Here is a 25,689-nt window from a genome sequence, read left to right as displayed (position 1 = left end):
AGCGAGTCTTTGCGTCTTGAGTGGAAGCGAGGGGCGTGTCTTTTGTTTGACGGGAAGTTGAAGCGGGTCTTTTTGCTCTCTACAGGAAGTTGGGGTGGGTCTTTTTCTTTCGACAGGAAGTTGGAGCGGGTCTTTTTCTCTCGACTGGAAGTTGGGGCGGGTCTTTTTCTTTCGACAGGAAGTTGGGGCTGGTCTTTTTCTTTCGACAGGAAGTTGGGGCGGGTCTTTTTCTCTCGACTGGAAGTTGGGGCTGGTCTTTTTCTTTCGACAGGAAGTTGGGGCGGGTCTTTTTCTCTCGACTGGAAGTTGGGGCTGGTCTTTTTCTTTCGACAGGAAGTTGGGGCGGGTCTTTTTCTCTCGACTGGAAGTTGGGGCGGGTCTTTTTCTTTCGACTGGAAGTTGGGGCGAGTCTTTTTCTCTCGACTGGAAGTTGGGGCTGGTCTTTTTCTTTCGACAGGAAGTTGGGGCGGGTCTTTTTCTCTTGACTGGAAGTTGGGGCGGGTCTTTTTCTCTCGACTGGAAGTTGGGGCGGGTCTTTTTCTCTCGACTGGAAGTTGGGGCTGGTCTTTTTCTCTTGACTGGAAGTTGGGGCGGGTCTTTTTCTCTCGACTGGAAGTTGGGGCGAGTCTTTTTCTCTCGACTGGAAGTTGGGGCTGGTCTTTTTCTTTCGACAGGAAGTTGGGGCGGGTCTTTTTCTCTTGACTGGAAGTTGGGGCGAGTCTTTTTCTCTTGACTGGAAGTTGGGGCGGGTCTTTTTCTCTCGACTGGAAGTTGGGGCGGGTCTTTTTCTCTTGACTGGAAGTTGGGGCGGGTCTTTTTCTCTCGACTGGAAGTTGGGGAGAGTCTTTTTCTCTCGACTGGAAGTTGGGGCGGGTCTTTTTACTTTTCTTTTGGCTTATTATGAAAAGCCAAGCATTTTTTCAGTATAGACGTACAATAAGAATCAGCAATTAGTGGATTTCATCAGGTTATTTAAAGGATACATGTAACTATTGATTGATTAATTTTCAGTCCCTGCATGTCTGTGTCTCCAAGGTTACAGACTACAAAGAAAGCCTGTTTGTAGTCTGATGCTGCCTTCCCCATAGAAAAGTTAATAACTCTAATTTTTCTCTATAGACGGCTTGTACTATCATGAAGAACAACAAGCCCAGTGAGGAGATTAAAATAAACTATGACGCCAGACTGCGGGAGAGGGTAAGTGCTACGGGATGAGGATTTTTCAGTAGCTTGGTGGCTGAATGGTTGGTGTTTTTTTGGCGTTTCTGTAGTAGAGGAGGATTAAAGTGTAACTTTTGTTTCAAGAGAACTTGCAGCGGAACATCTGTGTCTTCTCTAGCTCCTCCCTAGAACGTCTGTGTCTGCCTCTGGCTCCTCCCTAGAATGTCTGTGTCTGCCTCTAGCTCCTCTCTAGAATGTCTGTGTCTGCCTCTCGCTCCTCTCTAGAATGTCTGTGTCTGCCTCTAGCTCCTCTGTGGAATGTCTGTCTGCCTCTAGCTCCTCTCTAGAATGTCTGTGTCTGCCTCTAGCTCCTCCTTAGAATGTCTGTGTCTGCCTCTAGCTCCTCCCTAGAATGTCTGTCTCTAGCTCCTCCCTAGAATGTCTGTATCTGCCTCTAACTCCTCCCTAGAATGTATGTGTCTGCCTCTAGCTCCTCCCTAGAATGTATGTGTCTGCCTCTAGCTCCTCCCTAGAATGTCTGTCTGCCTCTAGCTCCTCCCTAGAATGTCTGTGTCTGCCTCTAGCTCCTCCCTAGAATGTCTGTGTCTGCCTCTAGCTCCTCCCTAGAATGTCTGTATCTGCCTCTAGCTCCTCCCTAGAATGTATGTGTCTGCCTCTAGCTCCTCCCTAGAATGTATGTCTGCCTCTAGCTCCTCCCTAGAATGTCTGTGTCTGCCTCTAGCTCCTCTCTAGAATGTCCGTGTCTGCCTCTAGCTCCTCCCTAGAATGTCTGTCTGCCTCTAGCTCCTCCCTAGAATGTCTGTGTCTGCCTCTAGCTCCTCCCTAGAATGTCTGTATCTGCCTCTAGCTCCTCTCTAGAATGTCTGTCTGCCTCTGGCTCCTCCCTAGAATGTCTGCCTCTGGCTCCTCCCTAGAATGTCTGCCTCTGGCTCCTTCCTAGAATGTCTGTGTCTGGCTCCTCCCTAGAATGTCTGTATCTGCCTCTAGCTCCTCCCCAGAATGTCTGTGTCTGCCTCTAGTTCCTCCCTAGAATGTATGTGTCTGCCTCTAGCTCCTCTCTAGAATGTCCGTGTCTGCCTCTAGCTCCTCCCTAGAATGTCTGTGTCTGCCTCTAGCTCCTCCCTAGAATGTCTGCGTTTGCCTCTAGCTCCTCCCTAGAATGTCTGTGTCTGCCTCTAGCTCCTCCCTAGAATGTCTGTCTGCCTCTAGCCCCTCCCTAGAATGTCTGTTTGCCTCTTGCTCCTCCCTAGAATGTCTGTGTCTACCTCTAGCTCCTCCCTAGAATGTATGTGTCTGCCTCTAGCTCCTCCCTAGAATGTCTGTCTGCCTCTAGCTCCTCCCTAGAATGTCTGTGTCTGCCTCTAGCTCCTCCCTAGAATGTCTGTCTGCCTCTAGCTCCTCCCTAGAATGTCCGTGTCTGCCTCTAGCTCCTCCCTAGAATGTCTGTCTGCCTCTAGCTCCTCCCTAGAATGCCTACATCTGCCTCTAGCTCCTCCCTAGAATGTCTGTCTGCCTCTAGCTCCTCCCTAGAATGTCTGTCAGCCTCTAGCTCCTCCCTAGAATGTCCGTGTCTGCCTCTAGCTCCTCCCTAGAATGTCTGTCTGCCTCTAGCTCCACCCTAGAATGTCTGTGTCAGCCTCTAGCTCCTCCCTAGAATGTCCGTGTCTGCCTCTAGCTCCTCCCTAGAATGTCTGTCTGCCTCTAGCTCCTCCCTAGATTGTCTGTCTGCCTCTAGCTCCTCCCTAGAATGTCTGTGTCTGCCTCTTGCTCCTCCCTAGAATGTCTGTGTCTGCCTCTAGCTCCTCCCTAGAATGTCTGTCTGCCTCTAGCTCCCCCCTAGAATGTCTGTGTCTGCCTCTTGCTCCTCCCTAGAATCTCTGTCTGCCTCTAGCTCCTCCCTAGAATGTCTGTGTCTGCCGCTAGCTCCTCCCTAGAATGTCTGTGTCTGCCTCTAGCCCCTCCCTAGAATGTCTGTGTCTGGCCCCTCCCTAGAATGTCTGTGTCTGCCTCTAACTCCTCCCTAGAATGTCTGTGTCTGCCTCTTGCTCCTCCCTAGAATGTCTGTGTCTGCCTCTAGCTCCTCCCTAGAATGTCCGTGTCTGCCTCTAGCTCCTCCCTAGAATGTCTGTGTCTGCCTCTAGCTCCTCCCTAGAATGTCTGTCTGCCTCTAGCTCCTCCCTAGAATGTCTGTGTCTGCCTCTAGCTCCTCCCTAGAATGTCTGTGTCTGCCTCTAGCTCCTCCCTAGAATGTCTGTCTGCCTCTAGCTCCCCCCTAGAATGTCTGTGTCTGCCTCTTGCTCCTCCCTAGAATCTCTGTCTGCCTCTAGCTCCTCCCTAGAATGTCTGTGTCTGCCTCTAGCTCCTCCCTAGAATGTCTGTGTCTGCCTCTAGCTCCTCCCTAGAATGTCTGTATCTGCCTCTAGCTCCTCCCTAGAATGCCTGTGTCTGCCTCTAGCTCCTCCCTAGAATGTCTGTGTCTGCCTCTAGCTCCTCCCTAGAATGTCTGTCTGCCTCTTGCTCCTCCCTAGAATCTCTGTCTGCCTCTAGCTCCTCCCTAGAATGTCTGTATCTGCCTCTAGCTCCTCCCTAGAATGTCTGTGTCTGCCTCTAGCTCCTCCCTAGAATGCCTGTGTCTGCCTCTAGCTCCTCCCTAGAATGTCTGTATCTGCCTCTAGCTCCTCCCTAGAATGTATGTGTCTGCCTCTAGCTCCTCCCTAGAATGTATGTCTGCCTCTAGCTCCTCCCTAGAATGTCTGTGTCTGCCTCTAGCTCCTCTCTAGAATGTCCGTGTCTGCCTCTAGCTCCTCCCTAGAATGTCTGTCTGCCTCTAGCTCCTCCCTAGAATGTCTGTGTCTGCCTCTAGCTCCTCCCTAGAATGTCTGTATCTGCCTCTAGCTCCTCTCTAGAATGTCTGTCTGCCTCTGGCTCCTCCCTAGAATGTCTGCCTCTGGCTCCTCCCTAGAATGTCTGCCTCTGGCTCCTTCCTAGAATGTCTGTGTCTGGCTCCTCCCTAGAATGTCTGTATCTGCCTCTAGCTCCTCCCCAGAATGTCTGTGTCTGCCTCTAGTTCCTCCCTAGAATGTATGTGTCTGCCTCTAGCTCCTCTCTAGAATGTCCGTGTCTGCCTCTAGCTCCTCCCTAGAATGTCTGTGTCTGCCTCTAGCTCCTCCCTAGAATGTCTGCGTTTGCCTCTAGCTCCTCCCTAGAATGTCTGTGTCTGCCTCTAGCTCCTCCCTAGAATGTCTGTCTGCCTCTTGCTCCTCCCTAGAATCTGTCTGCCTCTAGCTCCTCCCTAGAATGTCTGTATCTGCCTCTAGCTCCTCCCTAGAATGTCTGTGTCTGCCTCTAGCTCCTCCCTAGAATGCCTGTGTCTGCCTCTAGCTCCTCCCTAGAATGTCTGTATCTGCCTCTAGCTCCTCCCTAGAATGTATGTGTCTGCCTCTAGCTCCTCCCTAGAATGTATGTCTGCCTCTAGCTCCTCCCTAGAATGTCTGTGTCTGCCTCTAGCTCCTCTCTAGAATGTCCGTGTCTGCCTCTAGCTCCTCCCTAGAATGTCTGTCTGCCTCTAGCTCCTCCCTAGAATGTCTGTGTCTGCCTCTAGCTCCTCCCTAGAATGTCTGTATCTGCCTCTAGCTCCTCTCTAGAATGTCTGTCTGCCTCTGGCTCCTCCCTAGAATGTCTGCCTCTGGCTCCTCCCTAGAATGTCTGCCTCTGGCTCCTTCCTAGAATGTCTGTGTCTGGCTCCTCCCTAGAATGTCTGTATCTGCCTCTAGCTCCTCCCCAGAATGTCTGTGTCTGCCTCTAGTTCCTCCCTAGAATGTATGTGTCTGCCTCTAGCTCCTCTCTAGAATGTCCGTGTCTGCCTCTAGCTCCTCCCTAGAATGTCTGTGTCTGCCTCTAGCTCCTCCCTAGAATGTCTGCGTTTGCCTCTAGCTCCTCCCTAGAATGTCTGTGTCTGCCTCTAGCTCCTCCCTAGAATGTCTGTCTGCCTCTAGCCCCTCCCTAGAATGTCTGTTTGCCTCTTGCTCCTCCCTAGAATGTCTGTGTCTGCCTCTAGCTCCTCCCTAGAATGTATGTGTCTGCCTCTAGCTCCTCCCTAGAATGTCTGTCTGCCTCTAGCTCCTCCCTAGAATGTCTGTGTCTGCCTCTAGCTCCTCCCTAGAATGTCTGTGTCTGCCTCTAGCTCCTCCCTAGAATGTCCGTGTCTGCCTCTAGCTCCTCCCTAGAATGTCTGTCTGCCTCTAGCTCCTCCCTAGAATGCCTACATCTGCCTCTAGCTCCTCCCTAGAATGTCTGTCTGCCTCTAGCTCCTCCCTAGAATGTCTGTCAGCCTCTAGCTCCTCCCTAGAATGTCCGTGTCTGCCTCTAGCTCCTCCCTAGAATGTCTGTCTGCCTCTAGCTCCACCCTAGAATGTCTGTGTCAGCCTCTAGCTCCTCCCTAGAATGTCCGTGTCTGCCTCTAGCTCCTCCCTAGAATGTCTGTCTGCCTCTAGCTCCTCCCTAGAATGTCTGTCTGCCTCTAGCTCCTCCCTAGAATGTCTGTGTCTGCCTCTTGCTCCTCCCTAGAATGTCTGTGTCTGCCTCTAGCTCCTCCCTAGAATGTCTGTCTGCCTCTAGCTCCCCCCTAGAATGTCTGTGTCTGCCTCTTGCTCCTCCCTAGAATCTCTGTCTGCCTCTAGCTCCTCCCTAGAATGTCTGTGTCTGCCGCTAGCTCCTCCCTAGAATGTCTGTGTCTGCCTCTAGCCCCTCCCTAAAATGTCTGTGTCTGGCCCCTCCCTAGAATGTCTGTGTCTGCCTCTAACTCCTCCCTAGAATGTCTGTGTCTGCCTCTTGCTCCTCCCTAGAATGTCTGTGTCTGCCTCTAGCTCCTCCCTAGAATGTCCGTGTCTGCCTCTAGCTCCTCCCTAGAATGTCTGTGTCTGCCTCTAGCTCCTCCCTAGAATGTCTGTCTGCCTCTAGCTCCTCCCTAGAATGTCTGTGTCTGCCTCTAGCTCCTCCCTAGAATGTCTGTGTCTGCCTCTAGCTCCTCCCTAGAATGTCTGTCTGCCTCTAGCTCCCCCCTAGAATGTCTGTGTCTGCCTCTTGCTCCTCCCTAGAATCTCTGTCTGCCTCTAGCTCCTCCCTAGAATGTCTGTGTCTGCCTCTAGCTCCTCCCTAGAATGTCTGTGTCTGCCTCTAGCTCCTCCCTAGAATGTCTGTATCTGCCTCTAGCTCCTCCCTAGAATGTCCGGGTCTGCCTCTAGCTCCTCCCTAGAATGTCTGTGTCTGCCTCTAGCTCCTCCCTAGAATGTATGTGTCTGCCTCTAGCTCCTCCCTAGAATGTATGTGTCTGCCTCTAGCTCCTCCCTAGAATGTATGTCTGCCTCTAGCTCCTCCCTAGAATGTCTGTGTCTGCCTCGAGCTCCTCTCTAGAATGTCCGTGTCTGCCTTTAGCTCCTCCCTAGAATGTCTGTCTGCCTCTAGCTCCTCCCTAGAATGTCTGTGTCTGCCTCTAGCTCCTCCCTAGAATGTCTGTATCTGCCTCTAGCTCCTCTCTAGAATGTCTGTCTGCCTCTGGCTCCTCCCTAGAATGTCTGCCTCTGGCTCCTCCCTAGAATGTCTGCCTCTGGCTCCTTCCTAGAATGTCTGTGTCTGGCTCCTCCCTAGAATGTCTGTATCTGCCTCTAGCTCCTCCCCAGAATGTCTGTGTCTGCCTCTAGCTCCTCCCTAGAATGTATGTGTCTGCCTCTAGCTCCTCTCTAGAATGTCCGTGTCTGCCTCTAGCTCCTCCCTAGAATGTCTGTGTCTGCCTCTAGCTCCTCCCTAGAATGTCTGCGTTTGCCTCTAGCTCCTCCCTAGAATGTCTGTCTGCCTCTAGCTCCTCCCTAGAATGTCTGTCTGCCTCTAGCCTCTCCCTAGAATGTCTGTTTGCCTCTTGCTCCTCCCTAGAATGTCTGTGTCTGCCTCTAGCTCCTCCCTAGAATGTATGTGTCTGCCTCTAGCTCCTCCCTAGAATGTCTGTCTGCCTCTAGCTCCTCCCTAGAATGTCTGTGTCTGCCTCTAGCTCCTCCCTAGAATGTATGTGTCTGCCTCTAGCTCCTCTCTAGAATGTCCGTGTCTGCCTCTAGCTCCTCCCTAGAATGTCTGTCTGCCTCTAGCTCCACCCTAGAATGTCTGTGTCAGCCTCTAGCTCCTCCCTAGAATGTCCGTGTCTGCCTCTAGCTCCACCCTAGAATGTCTGTGTCAGCCTCTAGCTCCTCCCTAGAATGTCCGTGTCTGCCTCTAGCTCCTCCCTAGAATGTCTGTGTCTGCCTCTAGCTCCTCCCTAGAATGTCTGTGTCTGCCTCTAGCTCCTCCCTAGAATGTCTGTCTGCCTCTAGCTCCCCCCTAGAATGTCTGTGTCTGCCTCTTGCTCCTCCCTAGAATCTCTGTCTGCCTCTAGCTCCTCCCTAGAATGCCTACATCTGCCTCTAGCTCCTCCCTAGAATGTCTGTCTGCCTCTAGCTCCTCCCTAGAATGTCTGTCAGCCTCTAGCTCCTCCCTAGAATGTCCGTGTCTGCCTCTAGCTCCTCCCTAGAATGTCTGTCTGCCTCTAGCTCCACCCTAGAATGTCTGTGTCAGCCTCTAGCTCCTCCCTAGAATGTCCGTGTCTGCCTCTAGCTCCACCCTAGAATGTCTGTGTCAGCCTCTAGCTCCTCCCTAGAATGTCCGTGTCTGCCTCTAGCTCCTCCCTAGAATGTCTGTGTCTGCCTCTAGCTCCTCCCTAGAATGTCTGTGTCTGCCTCTAGCTCCTCCCTAGAATGTCTGTCTGCCTCTTGCTCCTCCCTAGAATGTCTGTGTCTGCCTCTAGCTCCTCCCTAGAATGTCTGTGTCTGCCTCTAGCTCCTCCCTAGAATGTCTGTATCTGCCTCTAACTCCTCACTAGAATGTCTGTGTCTGCCTCTAGCTCCTCCCTAGAATGTCTGTCTGCCTCTAGCTCCCCCCTAGAATGTCTGTGTCTGCCTCTTGCTCCTCCCTAGAATCTCTGTCTGCCTCTAGCTCCTCCCTAGAATGTCTGTATCTGCCTCTAGCTCCTCCCTAGAATGTCTGTCTGCCTCTAGCTCCCCTTAGAATGTCTGTGTCTGCCTCTTGCTCCTCCCTAGAATCTGTCTGCCTCTAGCTCCTCCCTAGAATGTCTGTGTCTGCCTCTAGCTCCTCCCTAGAATGTCTGTATCTGCCTCTAGCTCCTCCCTAGAATGTCTGTCTGCCTCTAGCTCCCCCCAAGAATGTCTGTGTCTGCCTCTAGCTCCTCCCTAGAATGTCTGTATCTGCCTCTAGCTCCCCCCTAGAATGTCTGTCTTCCTCTAGCTCCTCCCTAGAATGTCTGTATCTGTCTCTAGCTCCTCCCTAGAATGTCTGAATCTGCCTCTAGCTCCTCCCTAGAATGTCCGTGTCTGCCTCTAGCTCCTCCCTAGAATGTCTGTGTCTGCCTCTAGCTCCTCCCTAGAATGTCTGTGTCTGCCTCTAGCTCCTCCCTAGAATGTCCGTGTCTGCCTCTAGCTCCTCCCTAGAATGTCTGTGTCTGCCTCTAGCTCCTCCCTAGAATGTCTGTGTCTGCCTCTAGCTCCTCCCTAGAATGTCTGTGTCTGCCTCTAGCTCCTCCCTAGAATGTCTGTGTCTGCCTCTAGCTCCTCCCTAGAATGTCTGTCTGCCTCTAGCTCCCCCCTAGAATGTCTGTGTCTGCCTCTTGCTCCTCCCTAGAATCTCTGTCTGCCTCTTGCTCCTCCCTAGAATCTCTGTCTGCCTCTAGCTCCTCCCTAGAATGTCTGTGTCTGCCTCTAGCTCCTCCCTAGAATGTCTGTGTCTGCCTCTAGCTCCACCCTAGAATGTCTGTCTGCCTCTAGCTCCTCCCTAGAATGTCTGTGTCTGCCTCTAGCTCTTCCCTAGAATGTCTGTATCTGTCTCTAGCTCCTCCCTAGAATGTCTGAATCTGCCTCTAACTCCTCACTAGAATGTCTGTGTCTGCCTCTAGCTCCTCCCTAGAATGTCTGTCTGCCTCTAGCTCCTCCCTAGAATGTCTGTGTCTGCCTCTAGCTCTTCCCTAGAATGTCTGTGTCTGCCTCTAGCTCCTCCCTAGAATGTCTGTGTCTGCCTCTAGCTCCTCCCTAGAATGTCTGTGTCTGCCTCTAGCTCCTCCCTAGAATGTCTGTGTCTGCCTCTAGCTCCACCCTAGAATGTCTGTGTCTGCCTCTCGCTCCACCCTAGAATGTCTGTGTCTCCTCTAACTCCTCCCTAGAATGCCTGTGTCTGCCTCTAGCTCCTCCCTAGAATGTCTGTGTCTGCCTCTAGCTCCTCCCTAGAATGTCTGTCTGCCTCTCGCTCCCCCCTAGAATGTCTGTGTCTGCCTCTTGCTCCTCCCTAGAATCTCTGTCTGCCTCTAGCTCCTCCCTAGAATGTCTGTGTCTGCCTCTAGCTCCTCCCTAGAATGTCTGTGTCTGCCTCTAGCTCCTCCCTAGAATGTCTGTGTCTGCCTCTAGCTCCTCCCTAGAATGTCTGTGTCTGCCTCTAGCTCCTCCCTAGATTGTCTGTGTCTGCCTCTAGCTCCACCCTAGAATGTCTGTCTGCCTCTAGCTCCTCCCTAGAATGTCTGTCTGCCTCTAGCTCCTCCCTAGAATGTCTGTGTCTGCCTCTAGCTCCTCCCTAGAATGTCTGTGTCTGCCTCTAACTCCTCCCTAGAATGTATGTGTCTGCCTCTAGCTCCACCCTAGAATGTCTGTGTCTGCCTCTAGCTCCACCCTAGAATGTCTGTGTCTGCCTCTAGCTCCTCCCTAGAATGTCTGTCTGCCTCTAGCTCCTCCCTAGAATGTCTGTATCTGCCTCTAACTCCTCACTAGAATGTCTGTGTCTGCCTCTAGCTCCTCCCTAGAATGTCTGTCTGCCTCTAGCTCCCCCCTAGAATGTCTGTGTCTGCCTCTTGCTCCTCCCTAGAATCTCTGTCTGCCTCTAGCTCCTCCCTAGAATGTCTGTATCTGCCTCTAGCTCCTCCCTAGAATGTCTGTCTGCCTCTAGCTCCCCCCTAGAATGTCTGTGTCTGCCTCTTGCTCCTCCCTAGAATCTCTGTCTGCCTCTAGCTCCTCCCTAGAATGTCTGTGTCTGCCTCTAGCTCCTCCCTAGAATGTCTGTATCTGCCTCTAACTCCTCACTAGAATGTCTGTCTGCCTCTAGCTCCCCCCTAGAATGTCTGTGTCTGCCTCTTGCTCTTCCCTAGAATCTCTGTCTGCCTCTAGCTCCTCCCTAGAATGTCTGTATCTGCCTCTAGCTCCTCCCTAGAATGTCTGTCTGCCTCTAGCTCCCCCCTAGAATGTCTGTCTGCCTCTTGCTCCTCCCTAGAATCTCTGTCTGCCTCTAGCTCCTCCCTAGAATGTCTGTATCTGCCTCTAGCTCCTCCCTAGAATGTCTGTCTGCCTCTAGCTCCTCCCTAGAATGTCTGTCTGCCTCTAGCTCCTCCCTAGAATGTCTGTCTGCCTCTAGCTCCCCCCTAGAATGTCTGTGTCTGCCTCTTGCTCCTCCCTAGAATCTCTGTCTGCCTCTAGCTCCTCCCTAGAATGTCTGTATCTGCCTCTAGCTCCCCCCTAGAATGTCTGTGTCTGCCTCTAGCTCCTCCCTAGAATGTCTGTGTCTGCCTCTAGCTCCACCCTAGAATGTCTGTGTCTGCCTCTCGCTCCACCCTAGAATGTCTGTGTCTCCTCTAACTCCTCCCTAGAATGCCTGTGTCTGCCTCTAGCTCCTCCCTAGAATGTCTGTGTCTGCCTCTAGCTCCTCCCTAGAATGTCTGTCTGCCTCTCGCTCCCCCCTAGAATGTCTGTGTCTGCCTCTTGCTCCTCCCTAGAATCTCTGTCTGCCTCTAGCTCCTCCCTAGAATGTCTGTGTCTGCCTCTAGCTCCTCCCTAGAATGTCTGTGTCTGCCTCTAGCTCCTCCCTAGAATGTCTGTGTCTGCCTCTAGCTCCTCCCTAGAATGTCTGTGTCTGCCTCTAGCTCCTCCCTAGATTGTCTGTGTCTGCCTCTAGCTCCACCCTAGAATGTCTGTCTGCCTCTAGCTCCTCCCTAGAATGTCTGTCTGCCTCTAGCTCCTCCCTAGAATGTCTGTGTCTGCCTCTAGCTCCTCCCTAGAATGTCTGTGTCTGCCTCTAACTCCTCCCTAGAATGTATGTGTCTGCCTCTAGCTCCACCCTAGAATGTCTGTGTCTGCCTCTAGCTCCACCCTAGAATGTCTGTGTCTGCCTCTAGCTCCTCCCTAGAATGTCTGTCTGCCTCTAGCTCCTCCCTAGAATGTCTGTATCTGCCTCTAACTCCTCACTAGAATGTCTGTGTCTGCCTCTAGCTCCTCCCTAGAATGTCTGTCTGCCTCTAGCTCCCCCCTAGAATGTCTGTGTCTGCCTCTTGCTCCTCCCTAGAATCTCTGTCTGCCTCTAGCTCCTCCCTAGAATGTCTGTATCTGCCTCTAGCTCCTCCCTAGAATGTCTGTCTGCCTCTAGCTCCCCCCTAGAATGTCTGTGTCTGCCTCTTGCTCCTCCCTAGAATCTCTGTCTGCCTCTAGCTCCTCCCTAGAATGTCTGTGTCTGCCTCTAGCTCCTCCCTAGAATGTCTGTATCTGCCTCTAACTCCTCACTAGAATGTCTGTCTGCCTCTAGCTCCCCCCTAGAATGTCTGTGTCTGCCTCTTGCTCTTCCCTAGAATCTCTGTCTGCCTCTAGCTCCTCCCTAGAATGTCTGTATCTGCCTCTAGCTCCTCCCTAGAATGTCTGTCTGCCTCTAGCTCCCCCCTAGAATGTCTGTCTGCCTCTTGCTCCTCCCTAGAATCTCTGTCTGCCTCTAGCTCCTCCCTAGAATGTCTGTATCTGCCTCTAGCTCCTCCCTAGAATGTCTGTCTGCCTCTAGCTCCTCCCTAGAATGTCTGTCTGCCTCTAGCTCCTCCCTAGAATGTCTGTCTGCCTCTAGCTCCCCCCTAGAATGTCTGTGTCTGCCTCTTGCTCCTCCCTAGAATCTCTGTCTGCCTCTAGCTCCTCCCTAGAATGTCTGTATCTGCCTCTAGCTCCCCCCTAGAATGTCTGTGTCTGCCTCTAGCTCCTCCCTAGAATGTCTGTATCTGTCTCTAGCTCCTCCCTAGAATGTCTGAATCTGCCTCTAGCTCCTCCCTAGAATGTCTGTGTCTGCCTCTTGCTCCTCCCTAGAATCTCTGTCTGCCTCTAGCTCCTCCCTAGAATGTCTGTATCTGCCTCTAGCTCCCCCCTAGAATGTCTGTATCTGCCTCTAGCTCCCCCCTAGAATGTCTGTGTCTGCCTCTAGCTCCTCCCTAGAATGTCTGAATCTGCCTCTAGCTCCTCCCTAGAATGTCTGTGTCGGCCTCTTGCTCCTCCCTAGAATGTCTGTGTCTGCCTCTAGCTCCTCCCTAGAATGTCTGTGTCTGCCTCTAGCTCCTCCCTAGAATGTCTGTGTCTGCCTCTAGCTCCTCCCTAGAATGTCTGTGTCTGCCTCTAGCTCCTCCCTAGAATGTCTGTGTCTGCCTCTAGCTCTTCCCTAGAATGTCTGTGTCTGCCTCTAGCTCCTCCCTAGAATGTCTGTGTCTGCCTCTAGCTCCTCCCTAGAATGTCTGTGTCTGCCTCTGGCTCCTCCCCTTCCCCTCTCCATAGAATCTTATAAGCACCAACTGTCATCTTCTATCTCAGTAATGGGGAAATTTGTCTTCACTGAATACCTATTTTTACCTGGAACTTGAGATTGAAAAATCAGTCCAGGAGGAGAAAGAAGCAGATTTCTCAGATAAGATTTATTATTTTATTTTTTTAAAGGAGCACTAGCGGTAAAATAAAAGTATTTTTAATGCCTAATTACTGGCAGAAAACCTTGATAAATTCCCCCTAATGAATATAATGTACTATAGGTGTACGTTAACCCCTTACCGACATCTGTCTTACGTGTACAAGTTGGAAGCGGATGCATGGACACCCAGCCAGGACCCTGCCTTTTAACAGCCGCGGAGTGGTGTTCCCCTATGACTGATAAGCTGTAAAATGCCACTGTCCGACATTCATGCGCTGATCGACACCCCCGTGACGCGATGGATTTCTATGACAGCTGGAGGGTCTATTTAAGTCCCCCGTCCTTGTCATTACGCAGCTCCTTCTAAAGCCTGCCTGAGGCCGGGCTTCACAGGAGACCGTGATTTTATAAAGCAATAATGTGACGATCGCAGCTTTAAGTCCCTTATGGGGACTAATAAATACAGTAAAAAGTGGAGAAAAAAAAAAGTTAAACAATATATATAAAAAACCAAAGTTTGAATCGCCTCCCCATTTTCCGCCATTAAAAATAAACATAATTAAAAAAATACACACATGTGGTATCGCCGCGTCAATAAAAGTCTGATTTATCCAAATATAAAAATAATTAACCTGTGATCGGTCAACACCCTAAGCAGTAAAAAATTAACCCCTTCATGACCGGCAGGATTTTGATTTTTGCGTTTTCGTTTTTTGCTCCCCTTATTCCCAGAGCCATAACTTATTTTTTTATTTTTCTGTCAATATGGCCACCTGAGGGCTTATTTTTTTTGTGGGACGAGTTGTACTTTTGAACGACACCTTTGGTTTTAACATATCGTGTATTGCAAAATGGGAAAAAAATTCCAAGTGCAGTGAAATTGCAAAAAAAAAAAGTTTAATTCCACAATTAGTTTTTTTTTTTTTTTGTTTTTTTACCATGTTCACTATATGCTAAAACTGACCTGCCATTATGATTCCTCAGGTAATTACGAGTTCATAGACACCAAGCATGTCTAGGTTCTTTTTTTATCTAAGTGTTGAAAAAAAATTCCAAAGTTAGTTAAAAAAAAAAACGCAAAAAAATAACAATTGCGCCATTTTCCGATACTCGTAGCGTTTCCATTTTTCGTGATCTCTGGTTGGGTGAGGGTTTATTTTTTTAGTGTGCCGAGCTCATTTATTGATACCATTTTGATGTAGATATGATCTTTTTGATCGCCTGTTATTGTATTTTAATGCAGTGTTGCGGCGATGAAAAAAATGTAATTCTGGCATTTTTAAATTTTTTCTTGCTACGCCGTTTAATGAACGGGTTAATTATTTATTTTTTTTATATATATATATAGTAATAGATCGGTTGATTCTGAACGCGGCGATACCAAATATGTGTAGGTTTTTTTTTTATTATTATTGTTTTATTTTGAATGGGGCGAAAGGGGGGTGATTTGAACTTTTAGATTTTTTTTCAATAGTCAGAAGCTGCCATAATCCGATCACCTCTGCTACATACAGGCGATGATCAGATCGCCTGTATGTAGTACAATTACTCACTTGTTATGAGCGCCGTCCATTGGGCGGCGCTCATAGCAATCCAGCAGTGACAACCATAGAGGTCTGCTGGAGACCTCGGGTTGGCATGACAACCCATCAGCAACCCGTGGTCATGTGACACGAGCACCAATAGGCGGAATTTCCAGCGCACTTGCAGGAAGCGCATGTTAAATGTCAGAGACTGACAGCGGCACTTAATAGATTAACAGCCACGGGTGGATTGTGATTCCACCCGTGGCTGTTAGAGGCACATGTCAGCTGTTCAAAACAGCTGACATGTTCCAGTAAAGATGCGGGCTTAGCGCCGGAGCACACATGAAAGGGAGGGAGTCTGACATCGGTGTACTATTAGGCTAAGTTTACATTGCGTTAGCAGCAGCCCAGCCACGTAGTATATTGCCCAGCCACGTAGTATATTGCCCAGCCACGTAGTATATTGCCCAGCCACGTAGTATATTGCCCAGCCACGTAGTATATTGCCCAGCCACGTAGTATATTGCCCAGCCACGTAGTATATTGCCCAGCCACGTAGTATATTGCCCAGCCACGTAGTATATTGCCCAACCACGTAGTATATTGCCCAGTGATGTAGTATATTGCCCAGCCACGTAGTATATTGCCCAACCACGTAGTATATTGCCCAACCACGTAGTATATTGCCCAGCCACGTAGTATATTGCCCAGTCACGTAGTATATTGCCCAGTCACGTAGTATATTACCCAGCCACGTAGTATATTGCCCAGTCATGTAGTATATTGCCCAGCCACATAGTATATTGCCCAGCCACGTAGTATATTGCCCAGCCACGTAGTATATTGCCCAGTCACGTAGTATATTGTCCAGCCACGTAGTATATTGCACAGCCACGTAGTATATTGCCCAGCCACGTAGTATATTACCCAGTCACGTAGTATATTGTCCAGCCACGTAGTGTATTGCCCAGTGATGTAGTATATTGTCCAGCCACGTAGTATATTGCCCAGCCACGTAGTATATTACCCAGTGACGTAGTATATTGCCCAGCCACGTAGTATATTACCCAGTCACGTAGTATATTGCCCAGTGACGTAGTATATTGCCCAGTCACGTAGTATATTGCCCAGTGACGTAGTATACAGCACAGAGCCACGTAGTATATTACCCAGTCACGTAGTATATTGTCCAGCCACGTAGTATATTGCACAGCCACGTAGTATATTACCCAGTCACGTAGTATATTGTCCAGCCACGTAGTGTATTGCCCAGTGATGTAGTATATTGTCCAGTCACGTAGTATATTGCCCAGCCACGTAGTATATTACCCAGTCACGTAGTATATTGTCCAGCCACGTAGTATATTACCCAGTCACGTAGTATATTGCCCAGCCACGTAGTATATTACCCAGTCACGTAGTATATTGTCCAGCCACGTAGTATATTGCCCAGTGACGTAGTATATTGCCCAGTCACGTAGTATATTGCCCAGTGACGTAGTATACAGCACAGAGCCACGTAGTATATTGCCCAGCCACGTAGTATATTGCCCAGCCACGTAGTATATTGCCCAGCCACGTAGTATATTGCCCAGTCACGTAGTATATTGTCCAGTAACGTAGTATATTGCCCAGCCACGTAGTATATTGCCCAGTGACGTAGTATACAGCACAGAGCCACGTAGTATATTGCCGAGCCACGTAGTATATTGCCCAGCCACGTAGTATATTGTCCAGTAACGTAGTATATTGCCCAGTCACGTAGTATATTGCCCAGTCACGTAGTATATTGCCCAGTCACGTAGTATATTGCCCAGCCAGGTTTGTCAAATAATCTATATGTACCCCACCCAGAGCTATAAAAAAAACTCCTTGCTCATAAAGCAAGGCATTATTCAGCTTAAAAAAATAAATAAAGAAGAGGAATTAAAAGAGGCAAAAATTGAAAATATTTGTCATGTCATTATGGGGTTAATATATAATGCTGTGCAAAAGAAATCTGATCTGATCAGGGCTGATGGCAGTGCAGTAACAAAGTCTGGCCACTAGAGGGAGCTCCAGTCCTCCAGTCACCAAGCAGTCTATGACACTGGTATATCTGCAGGTTCTGTATGTTTTCTGGTACCCTCCGATAATACAGAACATTGGATCATTTGGCATATGTCTGTTTTCCTTGACAATGCTTCAAAGGTATTTTCTTGTGAACAGTTATTGTGTTTTAATGTGGGACTTTTCATAGAAACAGTTGTATTAATATGTTATGTTGTAGAAATATGGCGTAGCGGAGGGGCAGCCGCTCAGCGAGCTGAAGAACATGGCGAAGAAATCGGGAGAGCAGTGTCCTTCATACACTCCGCCGGGAGGAGAAACCCTGGAGCAGGTGAGTTGTGTGTGGGGTCATATAATAGTGTATTGATGTGTTTATTATGAGGTTCTGCAGCTGCTAACCTATATTATAAGGTTCTGCAGCAGCTTAGGTATATTATGAGGTTCTGCAGCAGCTTAGGTATATTATGAGGTTCTGCAGCAGTTGAGGTGTATTATGAGGTTCTGCAGCAGTTGAGGTGTATTATGAGGTTCTGCAGCGGCTGAGGTGTATTATGAGGTTCTGCAGCGGCTGAGGTGTATTATGAGGTTCTGCAGCGGCTGAGGTGTATTATGAGGTTCTGCAGCGGCTGAGGTGTATTATGAGGTTCTGCAGCGGCTGAGGTGTATTATGAGGTTCTGCAGCGGCTGAGGTGTAATATGAGGTTCTGCAGCGGCTGAAGTGTAATATGAGGTTCTGCAGCGGCTGAGGTGTAATATGAGGTTCTGCAGCGGCTGAGGTGTAATTTGATGTTCTGCAGCGGCCGAGGTGTGCATTATGAGGTTCTACAGTAGCCGAAGTGTGTATTATGAGGTTCTGCAGTAGCTCAGGTGTATTATGAGGTTCTACAGCAGCTGTGGTGAATATTGGAAGGTTCTGCAGGAGCTGAGGTGTATTGTGATGTTTTGCAGCAGCTGAGGTGTGTGTTATGAGGTTCTGCAGCAGCTGAGGGGAATATTGTGATGTGTTTTTTAGGAGGTTGTGCAGCAGCTGAGGTGTGTATTGTGATATTGTTCAGCAGCTGAGGTGTGTATTGTGATATTGTGAGCAGCTGAGATGTGTTTAGGAGGTTCTGCAGCAGCTGAGGTGTGTATTGTGATGTATTGCAGCAGCTGAGGTGTGTTTGGAAGGTTCTGCAGCAGCTATGGCAGGTATTATGATTATTCCATTTTTATTTTTTTAAGGTTCGAGCTCGGGCCAAGGACTTCTTTGAGTTCCTTTGCCACATGGTAATGGATGAAACCAGTGCCCATGGCCAGGCTTCTCTTGGCGCGGCGGGGCGTGAGCGGGTCACAGCCGTCGACCTCTCCCCATTCATAAATCACAGCGGTGAAAACCAAGGCGCCGTCCAGGACCACAGCGACGTCACCTTGGACGCCAACATCCTGCTGGTCAGCCACGGCGCTTACATGAGGAACTGGATCAAGTACTTTGTAGAAGATCTTCACTTCAGCTTTCCGCCCGACCTGAAAAAGTCCCGAGAACTTTCCGTCAGCCCCAACACGGGCATCAGCCATTTTATTATCAGCCTCGCGCCTGGAGAAATAAATAAACCCGCCATCCGTTGCATCTGCATCAATCGCCACGATCACTTAGTGGACCTCAATGCGGACACCAGCCATTATGTTGTATGACATTTGCCAACACTTCTCCTTGTGCCTGGCTGGTAGGGGCACGCTGAGAGTTGTAGTCCGCCTCCAGATGGGTATCCTCGGTATGCTTTTCCTTGATGTAGCGTGTCTTTAAGGACGGTAGGATATTTCCATCACCCTGACGATATTCCCCGAGTGTCTGTCTTAAGTAGAGCTGTATATTTAAAACCTTGCTTAAACCTCCTCCTGCGCCGTGACGTATATATGTGTCATGGAGGGGATCGGAGTACAGGAGGAGAGGCGCGGGCTGTGTTATACAGCTGGCACCTGCCTCTCACAGCAACGATTGGGCCGTTTCACCACTTAAATGCAGCTGTAAATCGCTGACGGTGGCATTTAAATGGCGCCATACCTACGACATGTCTGTTTAGGTGCCCACCATAGCCCCCCACCTGTGTGATTGCAAGGTACCCTTCGGGTTCCTATAACAGCTGGGGGTCTGCTGAAGGCAATGATAAAAAATAAAACGTGTTGATTTTGCCACCCCAGTTAAAAATCATAAATATGAACTCGCCATATTAAAAAAGACTCCAAAATTGTTTTTTTTATTTTTTTTGTTTTTTTTTTCGCCTCCCCTCTACCCTAAAAAAAAAAATAAATTAAAAAATGCAATAAAAAGTGACTAAACCATTCGGTATCCAGTAAAAACTACAGCTCCCAAAAATAAAAACAAAGCCTCCTGACAGAAAACTAAAAAGTTACGGATCTCAAAAAATAACACAAAATTTTTATTTTTTTCCAAATTTCAGAATTTTTTTTTTTTTTAGCAAATTAAAAAAAAAAACATGTAAGGTCTGATATCATCATAATTGTACTGATCTGGAGAATCATGTTACCACGTCATTTTTTTTTTACCACACAATGAACGTCCTGGAAACAAGACCCCCAAAACGATGACTTTTTTTTTTTTTTTTACGTGGAATGTTTTTCTCATTTTTCAGTACTTTATGTTAAAATGAATGCTGTCATACTTTTTTGGAGTCAAACTACACTTTGTCCATCAAAAGCGAAGCCCTCATATGTCTGTGTAGATGTAAAAATAAAAAAAAAATTACAAGTTTTGGATGGAGGGGTGTAAAAACGAAAATTAGCCTTGTCCTCTACCATTTAGAGTCGGTGACGGTACCTAAAGGTTTGCAGAATATTTTAAGGGCTGTTTTTACCCCATTTGTGGCTCATTTCTACCAAAATCCAAACCAGTGGGAGATGTAAGAGAAGATGCCGCCTTTGTTTTGGCCCATAGCAACCAATCACAGCTCGCCTTTCATTTTGAATTCTGCTCTGGAGCAATGAAAGCTGCGCTGTGATTGGTTGCTATGGGCGACATGGAGATTTTTGTTTAGACAGTTTGCTCCACTTCTGTGTTGTCAAATTAATTAAGATTGGTCATCAATTATCTTTGTTTCTTAAAGGGATAATAAGGGATGTTTCTTCAGTCCCATATTTTATTTTTTTGGCGGGGTGTTACATACATGTCTGGTTGGCGGAGTGTATGAAGACAATACAGAGGGGCTTCAGTCTCTCAATTACGGTAGTTATCATTCCCCATGGTGGGCTCAGGACTTGCACAAATCTCTGGCTGAATCGATTACGTTGTTTGTGTCACGTGACCACTAGGGGACACATTGGTTTAATCATGGTAGTGGTCAACCCCTTTAAGTCCCTCCATTTTAGGCGAAACCACACCAATTTTTCTTATAATTGCCTTCACAAATTTATAGACTGATTAGACATCGGTGATATGTGCCGAAAATTGTAGTCGTCGACGTACCCCTTTAAAATTATCCACGTGTTGGATATTGGGGTTATTTCTTTTCCGTCCGTTACCTCAGCGCAAAATACGGTAAAAATCACATCCCGTTGTGAAAAACGATCACCAATAACCAATTGGTAGGAAGTATACGATTACAATTGCGGTACCTCAGTTTACGTATATACCGATTTTTGTGATGTCATATGCCTGGGCCATTAACTGTTTACGGGGGTTCTGTACCCCTAATGTGTTTTTTAGAAAACTTTCCGATAAGGAATGCCCTAAACTGGCCAGCGACAACTAAGTAAGAATCAGTGAGGGGAAAAAAAATATGTCAGAGTCCATATTATGGAAGGATTCTTCCCTGGAAGCTTTGAGTTTAGGCCGCGTTCCCACAGTGAGTTTTTTTTTACGCTGCGTATTTTTGAAAAAAATCCAAGTAACCTTGTTTACTTAATGGGTTCCGAAAATCTGCAATATCATAAACTCGCCAAGAGCTCAAAGACCATAAAAAGTAGCACTAAATAAAAAGGTCCATATTTCTGGAACACTATGGAGGAGTCTAAAAAAAAAATACTCAGAATACCCAGGGGATTAGCGGGAATAATATAAGAACGAAAAATGAACACTTTTTGCCGCCAGGTTGTCTTTAAGCTAAATGCGCCAATTTGGTTAAAAAAAATAATAATAATCTGTCATACATGATTTGCTCCAGATTTATTATGCACATTAGAGTTTGTTTGTTTTCTACCTCAGTGGACAATTTTGAAAACTGTTTTGAAAGAGGTGTAGCGTAAAGTGCACCAAATTGTGCCGAAATTTTGGAAATTCTTTAATTTCTTAATATATCATCACAGGAGTCATTGCTAAAAAAAACCTGTGTGTAATAATATATGTACAAATTATGTTTGTATTTATTAGTATGTGTGTATCTATGTATGTGTGTGTATAATATATATGTGCATGTGTATGCATATAATATAATGTGTGTGTGTGTATATATGTGCGTGTGTATATACAGTGTATGTGTGTGTGTATATATATATATATATACCGTATTTTTCGGACTATAAGACGCACCGGACTATAAGGCGCACCCAGGTTTTAGAGGTGGAAAATAGGGAAAAAAATATTTGAAGCAAAAAAATGTGGTAAAATATTTAATAACATACTATTATATATAATAATACCACATATAATAGTATGTTATTATGTTGGAAGCTGCGGGACCAGTGTGGTGTCTGTACAGTACTATATGAAGATGCTGGAGGGTGAGTATAAGAATGGGGGCACAGGGCTTATATTTAAAGCACCACTCCAGCACTGCAGAATAACACTGGAGTGCTGCTTTAAAATCCAATGGGAGAACTATAACTCCCAGCATGTCCTGCAGATCCTATGACATGCTGGGAGTTATAGTTCACTAAAGAAGTGGCAGAGTGCTTTATTGTGTTTTGGAAAGACTAACCTCTTAATTGTGGCAGCCAGCCACACTGTGGTGAGGTAAAAGCATCCCATGACTGCACACAGAGCCCTCCCTCTTGTTGCCTTTCCACAGCACAGGTAATGGAAGCCAGCAGATTCTAGTGTTGGAGTCTGAAGGACCTATGATGATGTCAAGAAGAGGGAGGGCTCTGTGCTGCCATGTGATGCTCCAGCCCGCTCACTTCTGACTTCATCACAGGTCCTCCTTATGCACACTGCACAGCACTCAGCTCCAGCCCAGGAAGGTACAGCGATCTCCTCTCCCCCGATCCCTGCTGCTGCTGCCTCCTCCTGCCCCGGACACACGGATCTCCCCAGCTGCTGCAGGAATCAGCGCTGAGGAAGCCATGTGTGTCCCTGCTTAAGTGCAGTATTCATTTGCCTCTCCTGGCTCACCACTCAGCTGATAGGTGGGCGAGGAGTAGCTAATGAATATTCACTGCACTTAACCATCGGGACCACATGGTTTCCCCAGCACTGATTCCAGCAGCGGGGACATCCTGAAGTGGGATAACAGTGCGGGGACATCCTGAAGTGGGATAACAGTGCGATCCCACTCACTGCTGCCCCCCTCCCCACATGCTGCATCCGTACCATAAGACGCACCCACACTTTCCTCCCAAATTTGGAGGAAAAAAAGTGTGTCTTATGGTCAGAAAAATACGGTGTGTGTGTGTATATATATATATATATATATATATATATATATATATATATATATATATATATATATATATATATATATATATACACACACACATAAATAATGTAATATAAATATATAAAATCTCTGTGTGGGTGTGCGTTACATGTATAAATGGAATATTTGTTTTCTTCTGTATTTTTTTATCTTCATTTTTTTTTATAAAAGATATATATAGAGAGAGAGAGAGAGAAAATAAACAATTTCCCAAATTTTACCTCAATATAGTGAATTTTAAGCCACACCCCTCTCTGAACATTTTAAAAAATTGTCTAGCGAGAATATCATGGCGTGTGTGCGTCTGAGGGGCAGTGCCCCCGAAACATCGCATGTGCAAATAGAGATTATAGTGTTGCTTTTATCCTAAGTCATGTGACAAGGCTCGTTAAAGGGTCGATATTGACTTTTGGGATCGCTGCTTCCCATTGGTGGCGCTACAGTTCTAGTCCTCTACCTCGCTGAAGAGTCAATTTGCATATGTATATACACGCACACAAGATGTTATTCCGCCTGCAGCCACCACTAGAGGGAGCTGGAGAGCTTGCTGCATACTAGTTTATTATTGGGTTCACTGTATTCCCCATATTCACTGAGCTCCCTCTAGTGGTGGCTGCAGGTAATGTTTAATCTAATATATTTATTTGCTTGCTGAAGATTTGATGCGCTAAATCAGAAATAAAGAATTCCGACTGCTATAAGTATGTACGGTATTGAGAAATTACTCGGCATAGAATTTGGAAATCACTATTGAGATTCTTGGTTTCTTAATTCACGGCCATCTCAGTTGTGAATTTTTTTTTCTAAGGCTCCTTTTGTTTTTAGGTTCCTGTCTCATCCCCTTTTTAGATGTTATGCTGATCGGGTTGTCGGGTACATGTGGCCATATATTACCTTCTCTGGTAGAGATTGATCATTGATTTTGTCTGTTTATTCTATCCCACTTGTCTTGCTCGGTACTGGTCGTTCTTAGTATGCAGCCTATATGCAGAATACTGTAGGTTAGACCGTCGGACCTTGGTGTGTGGTATCGGGCTATTAGCTCCGCCAGAAATCTATCATTGACTATAACCACAACTTCCGAAGTTCTCATGAAGATTTCGATTTTACTGTACTGCATGGATTTCAGTCGTTTTGTATTTTCATTAATTTATTAAAATTAATAAAAAGTTTGAGACTTTCACTAAGGTGTGCCGGTCCTTTCATGCAATATTTGAAGATGTCTTCCACAAGTTAAAAGTGCACATTCCTGTCTAATATCCTAAATCTCCAGCTTTTACTTGCCATCCACTCTTCTACTGGGCGGTTCCTCTTCATCAATATTCTGCCAGCACCTTAGGTGCTGGAACTTCCTTTATCCTCAGTTCACAGCATGCTTCCTCAGTTCACAGCATGCTTTGATCCTGTCTGTCTTGCCTGCCCCCTACTGAAAGCCCTCCTCTTTTACGCCTTCATATAGCAACACACATGTACTGTAGAGATACAAAGACCCCACTATTTCACCTTCTGCTCATTAGTTTTGCTACATTTCCTCCCATTGTGTTTTAGATCTTCTTCATTTCTTTGTGAATAGGGGCACAATCTTTTTTTTTTTTTTTTTTTGGGATCAGGAACATGATGGTCCCCAAAATCTCTGTGGATCGTATAAAATTCACTTGGGAATAAGGGGCAAGACCCCAAGATCCAGCTCGCACCTCCACCACATTTTACAGTAGCCACCATTCTTCATGCTTTCGAACCTTGGTCAGACTGAACGTAGGTGTAGACAGGTTGGCTGCCTAATAAAGCTGGGTGTCCTGTATAATTATGGACACCGTATTAATAAGTCCTTGTCCTTGGCACGTATTCACAGGAAGTATATTTGGCGCAGCTGGATTATATGACCGGTTCCTCTTCTAAGGCGGCGCGCACACATGGCACACAGCGGGTAACATGAGGAGGGACTACACTGGCGGGAAGAATATAAAAAATTAAAATAGGAAGCTCGGAATAAATAACGTTGCTGACGTCTAAGAAAGCTTAGCGTGAAATGTTATGTTACTTTATAAGCAGCAGCTACCGGTGAGATTTATAAGCAGCAGCTACCGGTGAGATCAACTGCCTCTTAAAGGAGGAAGATTTGGTAAAACTTAAAGGAACACTAAACCTAGACGCAAGAAATAGTTACGCTCATTGTTTGTCTGCAGCATTATCTGCATGTTCTGAAACAGAGTGTGGAAAACCTGCAGAGAACAAAGGAGTTAATCCACACCCCCCATTATTATAATGGGTGGGGTTTAGCAATCCAGAAGAGAGGGGGGGAGGCTCCTGCTGCAGCCAGTTGTCTTATACCCACATAAAGGACTGTAAGGAGGTGGAGGGGACGTGGTGGATGTGTCACGTCTGTGTAACAGCACATGCATGGAGAGCCTGTTTGTTGGGCTCTCCATGCATGTGCTGTGACAGTTTCACAGCCGCGACACATGCAGCTGCAGCGCTGATTTGCCGGCATGATCCAGGAAGCCGGGTTCCCTCTGCAGCTTATTCTGCAAACGCTATAGCTTGCCAAATAAGTGGGGACCCAAAGAAATACGCTTAACTCTTCTGAAGGAAATGATGCTCAGTATTGTATGTGGCCCCCACGTGCCTGTATGACCTCCCTACAATGCCTGGTCATGCTCCTGAATAGGCGGCGGATGGTCTCCTGAGGGTTCTCCTCCCAGACCTGGATTAAAGCCTCTGCCAACTCCTGGACAGTCTGTGGTACAATGTGACGTTGGTGGATGGAGCGAGATGTGATGTCCCAGATGTGTTCGATTGGATTCAGGTCTGGGAAACGGGCGCACCAGTCCATAGCTTCAATGCCTTCATCTTGCAGGATCTGCTGACACACTGCATCCACAAGAGGCCTAGCATTGTCATACATCAGAAGGAACCTAAGGCCCAGTGCACCTGCATGTGGTCTCACAAGGGGTCTGAGGATCTCATCCCGGTACCTACTGGCAGTCAGGTTACCTCTGGCGAGCACATGGAGGGCTGTGTGGACCTCCAAAGAAATGCCACCCCACACCATTACTGAGCCACTGCCAAACCGGTCATACTGGAGGATATTGGAGCCAGCAGAACGTTCTCCACGGCGTCTCCAGACTCATGTCTGTCACATGTGTTCAGTGTCAACCTGCTCTCCTCCGTAAAGGGAACAGGGGGCCAATGCTGAATCTGACAATTTTGGCTTTCTCTGGCAAATGCCAATCACCCTGCACGTCGGGCACTCATACCACCCTCATGGAGCCTGTTTCTGACAGTTTGAGCAGACACATGAATGTTAGTGGCCTGCTGGAGGTTATTTTGCAGGGTTCTGTCTCTGCTCTTCCTGTTCCTCCTTGCACAAAAGTATGAGGTAGCGGTCCTGCTGCTGAGTTGTTGCCCTCCTACAGCTCCCTCCACATCTCCTGGTGTACTGGCCTGTCTCCTGGTATCTGCTCCATCCTCTGGACACTGTGCTGACAGAAACAACTACCCTTCTTGCCACAGCTCGCATTGATGTT

The 25,689-nt window shown here is 47.6% G+C and overlaps 1 protein-coding gene across 1 annotated transcript in view; it reads left to right on the top strand.

Annotated features, from left to right (window-relative positions):
• The window catches only part of TIGAR (TP53 induced glycolysis regulatory phosphatase), a 35,887-nt gene extending 14,796 nt beyond the window's left edge, over window positions 1–21,091 (top strand). Inside the window, exons 4-6 of the mRNA XM_069763431.1 lie at window positions 1,120–1,197; window positions 16,756–16,866; window positions 17,757–21,091. Coding sequence (XP_069619532.1) covers window positions 1,120–1,197; window positions 16,756–16,866; window positions 17,757–18,206 — 639 coding nt within the window. The 3' untranslated portion in view covers window positions 18,207–21,091. The remainder of the gene's footprint in view (window positions 1–1,119; window positions 1,198–16,755; window positions 16,867–17,756) is intronic.
• The last annotated feature ends 4,598 nt before the right edge of the window (window positions 21,092–25,689 follow it).

This window comes from Ranitomeya imitator, chromosome 4, assembly GCF_032444005.1.
Source record: "Ranitomeya imitator isolate aRanImi1 chromosome 4, aRanImi1.pri, whole genome shotgun sequence".
NCBI lineage: Eukaryota > Metazoa > Chordata > Amphibia > Anura > Dendrobatidae > Ranitomeya > Ranitomeya imitator.
Note: the sequence above shows the minus strand (reverse complement) of the source record. Positions and strands in the feature narration are given on the sequence as shown.